Below are 14,907 nucleotides of genomic sequence, written 5' to 3'. Positions count from 1 at the left end.
ACTATTAATATATTTCTTTAAAACTCTTAAATCATATTGATACCAATTTAACTCCTTACTCAAATTAACTTCTTAATAAAAATATATAATAGTAAAAAAATTAATTAATAATAATTACACCACACCTATGATATACTTCTTTAAAGCTCTTAACCCAACACAATTTTAAATCATATTGATACAATGTAACTCCTTACTCAAATTAACTTCCTAATAGAAATAATAATAAATTATTGTTTAATTAATTAATTAATAATTACACCTATAAAAGACAAAAATAAAAAGGTTCAAGTGTCCTTACCGTCCTGCTTTCAGGGAATTTTCGTCCGACGCTAGGTAGTGCTTCGTGCCGATTCTGTTCAATGTATCCAGAAAAAGAAGGGACAGTCCGTAACAGCAACCCAATCCTCCGAGGCGTATTCTATGTGGAAAGATCCAAAAATGCTGGAACCACGGAATCGAGGTCTATATCTACCCAGTGCGTAAACGAGCTCTATCCTCCGTGGACGGATCAGAAGTTGCTGGGATTTTCACCGACTCGCGACTTTGTTTAAACCAAATGGCTAGCTCCTGGGCCTGCCTGTGACCTACCTATTTGACTCGTTAAAAACGGATATTACTGTGAAAATTTGGCGTCGTCTGCATCAATTTTCACATTACCCAAAGCTCGGTGGTGGGGCCGTTGCATCAGATACATCCAGCATAACCTTGCAGCCGGTAAAATAAAAATATATGCATACATACAATATTAAGAATATCCATATCTGTGGGAGCAGACCTTTGCATTTTTCAAGATCTCAAAGGTGTCTTTTTGATCCAGATCGAACTTTGACGGCTGGAGCTGCTTCGATCTGGATCTGCAAATGTAAGTTCATCTCCCATGTTTGGGCTTGCTAGCCTTAAATTTTTGTCATTCGCGTCATGTGTAGGAGACACGTGAACCTTCAATTTTAGGATTTTTCTGAACATTAATGTCTGCTTAAAGTTACCTAGATTTGGCGAACATTAACTCTTTCTTTAAAGTTAGCCTTGCTTTTACTAATTTGGAGGAAGTTGCAGTCTTGCTTCTTTAGATTTTTGGGAACATTAATTGTTTCTTTAAAGTTAAGATTTTATTTCACAGGCGTTTACAGAAAAGTCTAGTCTTGCATTTAATATTTTCTTTGCTTTAGGGAAATCCTTCAAAGGTTGGAGCGGTGCTATGAATATTTGTTTTGCTTTAAATAGTCTTTGAATGTTGAAGCGGTGGTCTAATTTTATGCTCTGAGTTGAGGAGATTCTTTCCTGTGGGACAGTTACAGTTACGCTGATATTTATGCCAGAATTTACCCACGGTGTCATTTATTTACCGTTTGGATGATATTTATGCTTGCCTTTACGCTTACGTTACTTCTGGTTTAAACTAAAGCTTTTGTGAAAAGGGAGACTATTAGGGCTTTTCTTGATTATTTAAATGTTTTTTTGACTTATTCCTTTCGTCTACGTTGAGACTTTTCCTGAAACTTTATGGTTTCAGAATTTGATTGAAAAGTTTGGTTAAGATCTGACAGGTAAATTTTATGCGGTTCTTTATGCCTTCCTTTCCGTTCACGCATGTCATTAATTGACTTAGCTTTCTCCTTTCTATTCACGCACTTCATTTATTGGTTTCTCTTTTAAATTGTTGCTTTCAAGGCCCCGTTTTCTCCGCCGGAAAATAGCAGATTAAGCTTTCCAATCCGGATTTGGGCAATCAGTTTGATTTAGCTTTCATTAAATTTGACAGACACATATAATACTGTCCGGAACATAGCAGATTAAGCTTTCCAATCCGGATTTGGGAGTCATCAATCGGTTTGATTTAGCTTTCATTAAATTTGACAGACACATATAATACTGTCCGGAACAATGACCTTCCGGATTAGGCAGATTGGTTCTAACCTGTCCATGATATTTGAATTTCTTCTTGAACTGGTCATTTTATATGAATTTCATCCTTTCCCCAGTCTAGGCATTTGCCCAGGAAGGCTTCCATTCAATACATTGACTTCTGCAAATATTTATAATCGTGGTTTATGTGTGCACTGTATCTGTAAGGATTTTTTAAAATACATTGAATATTTTAAATATGTTTGAATCTTGATTCACATTTGAGGAATACTCTTCTTTATTTCAATCCTATCTTTGTATTTTTGTGCTATGTGGCAAAAAGGAATTTCCACGACTTTGGTAATGCTTCCCTGGTTTGCACTTTGAACATACAGTGATGGGCAAACCAATCATCTGGTGGGTGAAATGTGAATTTAAGCTTGAATTTAACCTATCACTTTATTTTATAAAGTGAAATTCCTTTCTATCACGAACTTCAGAAATTGCCCATCAATATATGTCAATACGCTTCTGGCCAAAAATTGTACTTCATTTAGCTGTGAAGAAAATATAATTTCTTTAAATGTAAACTTGTTACGGTTGATAAACGGTTCAAGAAAATCCATGTTATTGAGATATTAAATTAATGTAATATTTTATATTTATTTTTTTAAATAAGAAGAAAGGTTGTATTCGTAACTAAAAGTAATGTTTGTTTTTCTTAGATTGGTTCAGAGATGATTATTGATTTCTAGATAATTTTATTTTATGTGAATTTTTTTAGTTATAAAATAAGGGTTATATAGTAGTTAGTGTTTACTAAAAGCAATATTTGTTTTTTAGACTAGTTTAGATGATTATTGATTTTTCTGTTAATTTTATTTTATGTGAAATTATTTTTTATTTATAAAACAATCGTTATATAGAAGCTAGTACTTGCTGTTTAGTTTAAATATAGTTTAATTAAACTAAAAAACAATATACATAAACAACTAATTAAACAATGTATTGTTGAATACTATCACTACAAATTAAAAAATGTTATTAGCTAATATTGTTTATATTAACATATATACACTTTAATATGTTTCAGTTGCAATATGTCTTTAAAAAATATTAGCTTATGAAATGATTTTTAATACAATTTTTAAAGAAATTATGATTTTTTGTTATTTAAAATATACTTTCGAATGCATAAATAGATTCAATATGCTGAAAAATCCCAAAACACTCTATCTTTATAATTTAAACAATTTAAAATTATAATTTTTAAAAATTTGTACTAGATTTTAAATAAAATTAACTAAAAAAATTACTAAAAAACACCATTTCTTCTATTTAGCTAGAGTACCCTAAAAACAATAATTATATACTCCAATACTCTTAAAATGAACATCTCTATTCCATCAATGAAAAAACAAAATACTCAACCTAAAAAAAGAATGTGTTACCTTTTTATAATACATGTTCACATAATTTCCATATTCCCATTACACTTTGCAACACATTTAAAAAACAATAGTGTAGATGCTCCAGTGAAGAAACAAAGGCACTAGCAAACATAAATTAAAAGTACTTTGGTAAATCTCTCGAACTAAGTCAATAAATGTATAATATTTATATAATACATGTAACATTTTTATAAAAAGTATACTAAATTTAAATTTTCTTTAAAAGTGAATGTTAATAATTATTTATATTTATATTTTAATTTAAAATAAAATATTAATAGTTATTTATATTTATATTTTTATTAATTAAAAAAATAATACAAAATAAAATTTAAAATAATTTTATTTATTTATTTATAATTATGAAAAACTAAATTAAAAAAAAAAGAAAAAAAAAAATTAAATATCACATTAAAAATCAAATATCTAAAATAATGTTATCAAATTCATATTGACTTATTTATTATACAAATTTAATAGCTTTTAATGAACTTAAAAATATTTAATATATAATTTTTATTCATATTGACTTATTTATTAAACAAATTTAATAGCTTCTAATGAACTTAAAAATATATCAAATTCATATTGACTTATTTATTATACAAATTTAATAGCTTTTAATGAACTTAAAAATATTTAATATATAATTTTTATTCCTATTGACTTATTTATTAAACAAATTTAATAGCTTCTATTGAACTTAAAAATATTTAATATATAATTTTTAGTTTGATTATGCAATTCATACTTCAATTTTAAAATTGTGGAATTTTAAATAATTAAAATTAATATAAGCTAGATGAATTTTAAAATAATTTATTATAATAAATTAAAGTTTAATTAATATTTTTAAATTATTTTATATATAACTATTGATTTTGGGGTTAAACGTTTGGTAAATGGGAAAGCTAAGGACAGTGAAGGTTACTCGGCAGAAATCTTAAAAATTGGAGGTCTTCTCCTCATCCCCCACATCCACAAGCTTTTCAATCAAGTGGTCAAGCAAGGGTTCCCTGAACCATGGACTCAGAGCCTCATTATCCCTATTTTTAAAAGTGGGGATACAAATAATCCCTCCGATTAGCGGACAATTATGATCAACCCTCTCTTAGCCAAGTTATATGGTGTTATTTTGGAAAAGAAGTTGAGCAGATGGCTTGAAAGTAAAGGTAAGTGGGCTAAAGGCCAAGCAGGTTTTAGAAGTCAACACTCAACAACGGACCACCTCGTTACACTTAAGATCATTATGGAGGAATGCCGCAATGATAAATCCAATCTCTTTTGTTGCTTTGTGGACTTTAGAAAGACTTTCGATACAGTTCCTAGAAACAACCTATGGAATAGATTAGAAGAGCTAAAGGTTCCTTTTGAGTTGAGAGCTGTCGCTATAAGATTATACGAGAATGTAATTGCCAAGTTAAAGAGCAATGAGGGGTGGTTGAAAGATATTAAGTGTAATATTGTAGTTAAACAAGGTTGCCCCCTCTCCCCTACCTTATTTGGCACACCGACAAGCTAGAAGGTTGGCTAAAGGAAGCAGGTTGTGCTGGCACGATCTTAGCTGGGATAGTCATCATCCTTCTTCTCTATGCTGACGATATTGCTCTTCTCACAAGGTGCCCATCTAATCTTGATAAGCAGCTTAGACTCCTTAAGGATTTCTGCTCTACCATGGGTATGATTGTTAACACTGACAAAACAAAAGTTATGATTATCAAATCCAAGAAGGACACTTATGCTAATTTCATGTATGACAATAGTAACTTGGAGGAAGTGTCTTCTTACAAGTACTTAGGAATTGATATTCATCACAAGCTGAACTGGAACTATAGCATTAAGAAAATGATTAATGGGGGGTGGAAAGCTTATTTTGGTTTTGAAAATAATTGTAAAACGACAAACCTCGTAATGTGGGATAGAAAGAAGTTCCTCTTTGAAACTTTAGTCACTCATGTTATCTTATATGGATGTGAGGTTTGGGGTTGCGACATCTCTAGAGAATCCTCGAGAAAGATTGAGCAAATCTAGAAGCATTTTATAATGTATAACCTCAAAATTAAAAGCAAGACACCCTATCCTATTCTCCTTATAGAAGTGAGTCTTTCCCCTATCGAGAGCCTAGCTATGACTAGGCTTCTGTTGTACAAGCACAAATTCAATAACATAAGAGACCATAGACTTCCTAAGCTAGCTTTAAATTCCAGCCAAAACCACCTAAGGCTTAAGCGAGTTTGTTATAAAGACACCAGGGCCTGGTTAAACCATTGGGAGAGAATGTTGCATTGCAAAACATTAATAACATTAAAATTTTTTTACTTCTAAGTTCAAAGAAAAAATGTGGTGTGAGAAAGATTTAGCAGCTAAAAGAAAACTAAGATATTACAAGGAGGTCATCAACCCCACCCTAGAAGATCAAAAGTATCTCTTTGTTTTAACTAGCTCAAAGAAGAAAATTAATATAGCCAAGATTAGAACGAACTCTCATGAGCTTCATAGTGAAACAGGTTGTTGGGCAGTTCCTAAAACACCATGGATGGAAATGATTTGCCATTTCTGCGAGAATATGAACATCGAGGATGAAAATCACTTCTTCGTAGACTGCCCCGCGTACAACCACATTAGATTTCAGTTTCATAATCTTTGTTGCAATATTGACCTTCCTAGCTTTTACGATGCCAAAATTATAGTGAGCTCGGGAGACTTCTCTCCAAGCTTTTTGAGCATAGGAATAAAATCTTAAATCAAAATAAGTAATTAGTTTCTTTAGGTTCGATAGACCAAAGTTTGGTCTTAATGGACCTTAACCATTATCATTATCATTATCATTTTATTTTAATTTTAAATAACATTAATAATGAATAATTAAATATAATTATAAATAAATAATAAAAGGATTTAAACAAATAAATTTTTTATATAATAAAAAATTAATCATATGGAATATCATAATTTTGTTTATTGTAATCTGATTTATATATAACAAGGGTTACATAGTAGCTAATACTTACCACTAAGCTTAAATATAGTTTAATAAAACAAAAAAATTAACAAAGATAGATTTCATCACAAAAATAAAACAACTAATAAAATATTATATTGTTTAATGCCATCACTAAAAATTAGGAAATATGATTAACTAATATTGTTTATATTAAAATACATATATCTACATATGTGTGTTTTATTTTTATTAATATATATAATTGTCTATAATTAAATTTAATATGGTTTGAATGTAATAATAAGTTACTTTACTTTAAAGCCCCAAGAGTTAGCTCAATCGGTCAAATCAAGTGCCTCACCGGAGGGGTGTTGATGCCCTTGGGGTGGCGTCCACTCAATGTTTAAAACCCTGGACCTAGCGGACGTAGCGGCTACCCACTGACCCGTGTATCCGTGAACCAGTAAGTGAAAAAAAAATAATAAGTTACTTTAAATTGAAAATATTGTGGAAAAGTTATAATTCATGAAAACAAAAATAATAGAAAATGAAAAAGAAAAAAGAAAAAATTAAATAAAAAGGAAATAAAACTAAAAACAAAAAATTAGTAACTAATTGAAATAGAAGTTATTAAACAACCTATGATAAGACGTCAACTGATCACCTTACAAATAAAAAAATTTCAATAATATTAAAAAATAATAAAATTTGAATTCTTAATCTTAAATTATGGATAAGCATCATAAAATTTTGGTCAAAGACAAACTAATACCAAGGCAAAGGCAAAACTGAATGCCTTATACCATGCATGCTGCATGTATAACACAAAATTAATTATATTGGTTAATTTTAATGACATTTTTTTTTAAACTTGAGTTGAATAGTTTAATCTATATAATCTTAGTGTCTTAGAGGTTTTGCAGGGTATGAATTCATATATGCATTCACAAAAATATTTTAAATAGCAAAAAATCTTGAAATTGTGGTGTGAGATTTTAGTGAATTCAGGTAAAAAAAACTATTTCATATATAACTTAGACAATGCTATTTTATTTTATTAAAATTAAATAATTTCTTTACTATTTGAAAATGACTTGTCTTTAGTGGGACTTTTTGGACTTTCCCGTGGTGGAAAAATTTGAGGTGAAATCTTGATTTGTGGTATTTAAACTGGTTTTTTTTACTGTATATATGGATTCAACACCCTGAAAAACCCGTAGGGCACTTTGATTGTGCATGTGTTACCCATCAAGCTTGTGATTTCAATAAATATCTGCGGGATTTTAGAGAAATTAGACTAGAAAAACTTCCAAAAAATCTTACCAAAAATAACCCGGTTTAAAAACTATAAAATAAAAATATTTTTAATAAAATTATTATTTTGTTTAAATTAATTTTTAAAATAAAATCTTATAATTGATATGATAGGAATATTTTCATTTTAACCTTTTGTAATTATTCTTTGGAGTTGTCTATAATGCGACTTTTTGGAGATTCCGGTGACGAAATTGAGGTTAAATCTTGATTTCTTGCAGTTAAAATGGTTTTTTAACTGCATATTTGGATTCAGCACCCTCCAAAACCCCTGGGACGCTTTCATTGTGCAAAAACTAGCTATCAAACTTGCGATTCCAATAAATTCCTGCCGGATTTCGACCGAAAAGCTTTCAAAAAGTCGCGTTATAGACAACTGCTTATTCTTTTATGTAAATTTCTAATTATTAATAATAATAATTTTATTACTACAATGAGATGTTGTATTGTTTTTTATTCACATTTACTTTGGAAATTATTTATAAAATAAAAAATATATATAAATTATTTTTATACTGTTTTTCTTCAGTTGTGTTTCTTTTTAAATTTAAGCCTGCATGTTATTGATGACGTGTTTTTTTTGGCGGTGTTAATCAGTTTTTCCTATGTGACTTGGAATTTCTCATGTTTGACTCGCAAAATTAATTGATGTGAATTCTTTTTAATGTGACTTGGAATTTCTCTTATTTTCTAAGGAGATGTTTGACGCGCAAAATTAATTGAAGTGAATTCTAGATGCACGAGAAAACGAACGCCTCTTAAAAAAACCCTGAGAAAACACCTATCCACGAGGCAAACCCCGAGACTCGCCTGAGTAATGAGTGCCCATCCCCTAAAACATGTATGGTAGATCTAATCTTCCCGGGAGAAAAGGGAGCGGTGCGGAACGGAAGGCATGAGAATCCGATCATAAAATCTCCTCTGACGCTGGTAGAAAACGGAAGTGCTCGAATTTTAGCTCTACATTGCGTAAATGACTGGATACCGTCTGGTCTCCGTCGGTGACCAACTTACTTGGTTTGTTTGACTTGTTAGAAAAAAAGGCGTTGCCATGAAAATATGGAGTTAAATCTCTCCGTCATCTGCGTCTGTTCCAATACGGACCATATCACGCTGAGTTTGGTGGAGGAGACATTTATTGAGTCCGAACTATTGGATACAAATCTGCGTGATTACAGAAAGAGATAACTTACATATATGTAATATGGATATTATTAGCCTAAAAATACCCGTCTCTGAGAACAGGCCTCAGCTTTCCATTTTCAAGTCCTGAATGAAGTTATGAACCGCGTCGAACTGTCTTTGCCGTTGTGGCTCTAGCCCGGATCTGTTAAATGTTTTCTCCATAAGCGGTAAGTTCTATTTCCCCTGCAAATAGCCTAATTTGTTCGTTGCCTTGCGAGGTGTTTGGGTTTGCTGGCCTTTAATTTTTATCATTAGCGGTCTGGACCTTCAGGAAGATTTGGCTTTTGTGTCGTTTTAAAGGCCATGGACTTTCTCTAGATTGCTCTCTGGACAGCATTCGTCTCTCTTCCACTTCGGGATTTGTAAGCATTGATGCTTTTTTATAATTAATTTTTTGTTCACCCGGTTTAGGCGTTCAAACCTGGACTTATTTCATGATGAAGGTCGTGTCTATGATATTTTCTTTTTTTGAATTGCGGATATTATTCGTTGTTGTCACGTGCAGTTTCGGTGACATATATTTGTGCTTTTATACCGATTGTTTTAGATTAAGCCTTTGATCAGAGGCAGACTCTGGGTGTTTTAGTTGGGTTTCAGTGTTTATTTAAGCTATCTTCTTGACCTTATTGACTTAGGTGAAACTTTACGCCATCTGAGTTTGTATTTGAAGCGTTTGGTTAGGCTCTTGGAGGCAAATGCCAGGGGCTTTATGTGGGTTTGGTCAGTATTTAAGCTTTTCTTTTAATTTTGTAGTTTGTCTATCGGCGGAGGTGAAAATTTAGGCATTCTGAGCCTGGCTCGCAATTAGTTATATTTTCATCCAAATTGTTGTTTAAAATTTTTTTTTCCTCTCGGGAAATAGAAGTGTAGGCCCTGTAATCAGGACTTGGTTATTAATCAGTTTTTTATTTAAATTTCTTCTTTTTCTTGATTTTATTGCATTAGATTGGTCTCTCTCTACATATATGCTTTTTAGCTCTCTGATTTGGATTCAATCTAGTTTACGATTTTGAATGCAATGGATTCTTCAATGTTTAATCTTAGTTTATTGAGTAAAAATTGAAATAACATTTCCCTGTTTCCTTTATATAAAGCCTGTCCTTTACATTTATGCTGTTGTTTAAAAATGTGTTAATTTCGAGGGATTTCAATCAACACCGCTTTCTAAGACGAAATTTTGAGCATGCATTGAATTTTCAGCTTGTTGATTGTCAAGGAGCAACAAGGGAATCTCGTTTTTGACATGTGGTCAATGCCTGTGGTTTTTTAAAATTTTGTATGTATTTTTCAGCTGAAAATTTACATTACCATAATTTTCAGGAAACTTTCTGCAGGTGATTAAGAAAGCATTGATCTTGTTCGTTTTGTACAGATGGTAATTGTGGAACTTCAGATGAAGCTAGAAATGACTGCAAAGTTTTATGGCAATGTAATTAAGGGTTCCTTTGCCAGCTAAATTTGTAATTTACCCTCTTCTCTGGGTTGTATGAATTTGCTAAACCATTCTCTTCTGGTTTCTGATATTGATTGGTAACCAAAGTAAAGGAGACAGGAAAAGAACTTAGCGGTTGATGCAGGAAGGATACTTCGGAAGGGGAAGTGTGGGCATAGCAAGGAACAAAAGAATATGGCTCGAGCTACCATCCCTTTCCTTGTGTTGGTTGCCTTTGCTCTGTTTTTTGCAACTTACAACACAGTTACCATGATTGTTCGTCACAGTAACAAATTAGGGCATTCAGATTTGGACATCATGGATGAAGTGAAAGACCACTCGTCATCTTTCATTGACCCAGTGGTAAAGATGCCTCGATTGGTGGGAGCTACTACCAAGATGCCTTTTCATGTTGCTCTGACTTCCACTGATGCTCCTTACACAAAATGGCAGTGTCGTATAATGTACTACTGGTATAAACGGTTTAAAGATCAGCCAGGCTCTGAAATGGGAGAGTTTACTAGAGTGCTGCATTCAGGACGGCCTGACAATCTTATGAATGAAATTCCAACTGTTGTTGTTGATCCACTTCCACCTGGATCAGATCGGGTATGATGTTGCATCTAAACTCTTTAAATCAATAATTTCTCTTATTCAAAGATGCATTTCTTTTCTTTAGATTAGACGTCCTTTTATGTCATATTGGGTTTGGTGTACTGGTTTGTTAGTGACAATTTTGAACATTGGTCACAATTTCCGTTTGTATGAAGCCAGTTCACTTGTCCAAACACATATCTTAGTGCCAGAGTTAGATATACCTGTCACCAAGGGAACTTGTTTCTCTTATCACTTAAGTGGCCCAAGTACTTCCCCCTTTTGAACCATATCATGAATTTAGTCACACCTGTTCTGTTGTTATATTCTTTCATTCTTGCCATGCGTTATTTTGGTTGTCTTATTTCTTAAATGTGTGTTTTTGTCAGTTTCATATGATTTTCCTTGAGCCGCATATAATGGATGGAGCTACCCTTGTTCTGATGTTCTATACTGTGTTCTATACCATGTGTGATTCAGGCTATCGTATACACTGAATTCATTGTTTCTGTCTGTTTCTTACCACCTTTTCTGAGTCATAGCATAGATGGAACTGCAGTTCTTCTTGTATTATCTTCTTGGTTTCTTACCATCGTTGGGCTTGGTTGTCTTATGTATTGACTTGTGTGCTTGTTGGTTTCTTATTTCCTTGCTTATGCACTAAAAGGATCGGTCTGATTCAGTTAAGTATTTGAAAAAATGCTTATAATGCTGTTGATTTTTGATCTGTGGCCTGTGATTGCAGGGTTATGTTGTCTTAAACAGACCATGGGCCATTGTCCAATGGCTTCAAAAGGCTACAATTAAAGAGGAGTAAGTGGAAATGCTCCAAGCTGAGGAACTTAGTGGGTTAATTCTGTTCCTTTGTGTATTAATGGTGTAGGTGTCTGTATGAGAGCAGTCAATAACTCAAGGGGCATCTAACAATGTAATGCAGGTATATCTTGATGGCAGAGCCTGATCATGTATTTGTTAAGCCTTTGCCAAACATAGCACGGGAAGACTATCCAGCAGCTTTTCCATTTTTTTATATCAAGCCTACTGAGCATTCAAAAGTAATACGGAAGTTCTATCCCGAAGAGAAGGGGCCTGTCACAGACATTGATCCAATTGGCAACTCTCCTGTCATTATAAAAAAGGTGTTGACTGTATTGATAATGATATAACTACTTTCAGCAGCAATGGATGTAAAAATTTCCTGCTGAGTTGTGCTTTTGTTGGCAAGCAAGTTTGGCACAGAAGTAGTCTCATATAAAAATTTACCATGTGAAATTATGCAAAAGTTCTGTATATATTGTGGACTTAAATAAATAATGATGTGCATAACATCCTGCTAGAAAATTATACCTGTTTCCAAATCATTTTTTTTAGTTTATTTAACATTCTTTGACTTTCATCTTCCTCCTTGAAATCTGAAAGTAGGTTTTAGAGTTTTAGCTGCCTGTTATGTGTGCGACTACATTTTTGTCCTATATACTTTGAGGTACTGATCAACTCCTCTGCTTCAGTCTCAATTAGAGCAAATTGCACCCACTTGGATGAATGTTTCCATTAGATTGAAGGATGATCCAGAAGCTGATAAAACCTTTGGATGGGTACTTGAGATGTAAGATTCCTACCAAAACTGGCCAGTTGTATTTTAAAGATTGGCATGTCCTAGTTGTTGATAGTCCCACTTTTTCTTTAAATTCAATTATCGTCCTTCATTTTAGGTATGGCTATGCCATTGCTTATGCCTTGCATGGGGTGCAACTTGTTCTACGGAAGGATTTTATGGTTCAGGTTGGTTGAAATTATTTGTATTATTTTCTTTCTAATTTTGATTTTATAGTAAGAAAGCAAATATGCAACATAAATAGAACTTTAGTTGTCTATCTAGGCTGGGTTGGATGTACTTGGTGTAGATGCATTATTTATAAGGAATTCTTACAAGCCCCTGCATGGTTGGATCAGCCTCCATGGGATTTGGAAGTGGGAAAGAAGTTTATCATCCACTATACATATGGTTGTGATTATACAATGAAGGTAATTACATTTATCCCTTCTATCAATAAGCTTTAGGTACTTTGAAACTTTGCATTTTTATTGTCACAAGGCTTATTTTGTCTAATCCAGTCATATCTGTGTGGGGCGTCTGTGTGATATAAAATTCGAAATTCAGAAGTCAATCCACGTAGTGTAGTCTGTGAACTGAGCAGTTATTAGACCATTCAGAGTTCAATATATGGATAAAACTTCATCCACACTATCTCCTTATATATTGATGACAACCATGGTTTTCCAAATATTGTTCATTGCTAACTGCTGCCTACCAATCTCCTTATATATTGATGACAACCGTGATTTTCCAAATATTGTTCATTGCTAACTGCTGCAAAAGATTCTTACTTGGGATTATCTTTCAGGGTGAACTAACATATGGAAAAATTGGAGAGTGGCGTTTTGATAAAAGGTCTTACCTTCAAGGAGCTCCACCTCGGAACCTTTCGTTGCCACCTCCTGGAGTCCCAGAAAGTGTGGTAAGTTGCTTGTTAAATTATGGAATGACCTGTAGGAAATACTGTCATTTCTGTAAAGATACTAAATCAGATGGTGGTGTGGCTGAGTAGTATAAACTGTTTCTCTGATCTTTCATAAGTGTGTTTTACCATTTACATATCTTTTATTGAGTGGACTGTCTGGACATTAGTATTTACATGTTACACTAATTTCATTGTTCTTTTGATTAAGGATAACTGGTGTGTAGATATCCTGATTTTTATTCTTATGAAATGCATCTGCGGCCAGATGGGGCTGTCTATGTTTTCTACATGGCATTGTTTTCAATGAAGGTGATACCTTCGGATATGCATAAATTTAATGTTTAAAGTGTAGATGTGACCAAATGTAAATAATAAATGCAATGTTAAATAGAGCATGCGTAAAAAACTGGCACATAGGTATCCAAGGTGTCACCTAGAATAGGAACTGAACTATCAAAAGAAAAGGGATAATGTCACACACTCAACTCCCTCTTTGATTCAGACAAGTCTATTGGGTTCTTAGGAACACTAATCCCACTGCTATGTCCACCAGAATTAACATTCAAAATGTACGCTTGAACAGAAATGTAGATTCCACATCTCGCAATCATGGGAAGATTCAAGCTACTATGCATATTAAGTGACGGACAATTCATCTGCTAATGCTTCTAGCAGCCATGATCATAAGAGGAATGTTGATTCGGCTTCTTTACAACACACATTAGCTGGCTAGCTCATTCATTTATGGAGATTAAACACAAAATTAAGCAATATTCACATTTACATAGTTAAAGGCATTTTATCAAACATATTGCACACATTCCATGCATTTTAATTTTTTGGCATACAGTTTCACTGCAGACAATAAATAATACTTGAGAGAAAATTGGTACTTTTCTGTATAACTCCTGAACTGCACCATTGGCTGCTCGAGAAATATTTTTGTCCCAGTAATAGGCAATCCTTCTCTGCTGTCACCCCACAACTGAGGCTATGAACTGACATGAGCAAAAGGGTTCTTGTACCAAGGCAAAAACTCAGAATTCATAGCAGAGAACTCATCATAACCCACCAATCTGCTTGTTGGAACGGAGAGAATAACAATTTGAGCAAAGATGGGAACAAACTGAGGCAATTAGCCTGGTGTTTGATAGACTTCTCACCATGCAAGCATTCGTTTCCATCCTACTCACTGTTCAACTGCCTATATCCCACTAGCCTATCACCAGAATGGGATGCCATAAATGCCTATCTGCTTGCCCTTTCGTTCCCTTCCTTGGAAGCAGAGAAAATAGCAGTGGTAGAAAGATAAGAACTCAAAGTTTTGGCGTCACTTGGCTGGGGAAACTCTCACCAAGGCCCTACATGGCCATATCTCAACACCCAACTCTTCCCATATCACCTACGCTCTCCATGGATGATATATAGGCTCAAAAATTTGGAGTGTGCTTGGGTTATATTGTGAAGATGGAATAATGCATAATGTTCTCAAAGGATGAATTTTTATTTCTTATTTTCTCTATATAGAGTTGCACATTTTGGTTAGGTGGCAACTTTAGCCAATGTCCCAAACTCTAAAGTATATTTTTCAGTGATAAACTATTGCCCATGGGGTCA

At 33.2% G+C, this 14,907-nt stretch overlaps 1 protein-coding gene across 10 annotated transcripts in view; it reads left to right on the top strand.

The window, feature by feature from the left end:
• The window catches only part of LOC149237941 (hydroxyproline O-arabinosyltransferase NOD3-like), an 85,219-nt gene that overhangs the window by 34,979 nt on the left and 35,333 nt on the right, over positions 1–14,907 (top strand). Inside the window, exons 1-11 of one of the 10 annotated variants that reach the window (XM_089372858.1) lie at positions 8,278–8,909; positions 9,043–9,104; positions 9,378–9,462; positions 9,943–10,018; positions 10,115–10,783; positions 11,514–11,581; positions 11,706–11,907; positions 12,277–12,374; positions 12,481–12,550; positions 12,722–12,793; positions 13,174–13,287. In XM_089372858.1, coding sequence (XP_089228984.1) covers positions 10,370–10,783; positions 11,514–11,581; positions 11,706–11,907; positions 12,277–12,374; positions 12,481–12,550; positions 12,722–12,793; positions 13,174–13,287 — 1,038 coding nt within the window. In that variant the 5' untranslated portion in view covers positions 8,278–8,909; positions 9,043–9,104; positions 9,378–9,462; positions 9,943–10,018; positions 10,115–10,369. Of the gene's footprint in view, positions 1–8,276; positions 8,910–9,013; positions 9,105–9,377; positions 9,463–9,942; positions 10,019–10,076; positions 10,784–11,513; positions 11,582–11,705; positions 11,908–12,276; positions 12,375–12,480; positions 12,551–12,721; positions 12,794–13,173; positions 13,288–14,907 lie in introns of those variants that run through there. The other 9 variants (XM_089372857.1, XM_089372863.1, XM_089372859.1 and 6 more) reach the window with 9 other exon arrangements.

Source organism: Pinus tabuliformis, chromosome 8, assembly GCF_031772625.1.
Source record: "Pinus tabuliformis cultivar Carrire ecotype Pingquan chromosome 8, CPIR1, whole genome shotgun sequence".
NCBI classification, from domain to species: domain Eukaryota; kingdom Viridiplantae; phylum Streptophyta; class Pinopsida; order Pinales; family Pinaceae; genus Pinus; species Pinus tabuliformis.
Note: the sequence above shows the minus strand (reverse complement) of the source record. Positions and strands in the feature narration are given on the sequence as shown.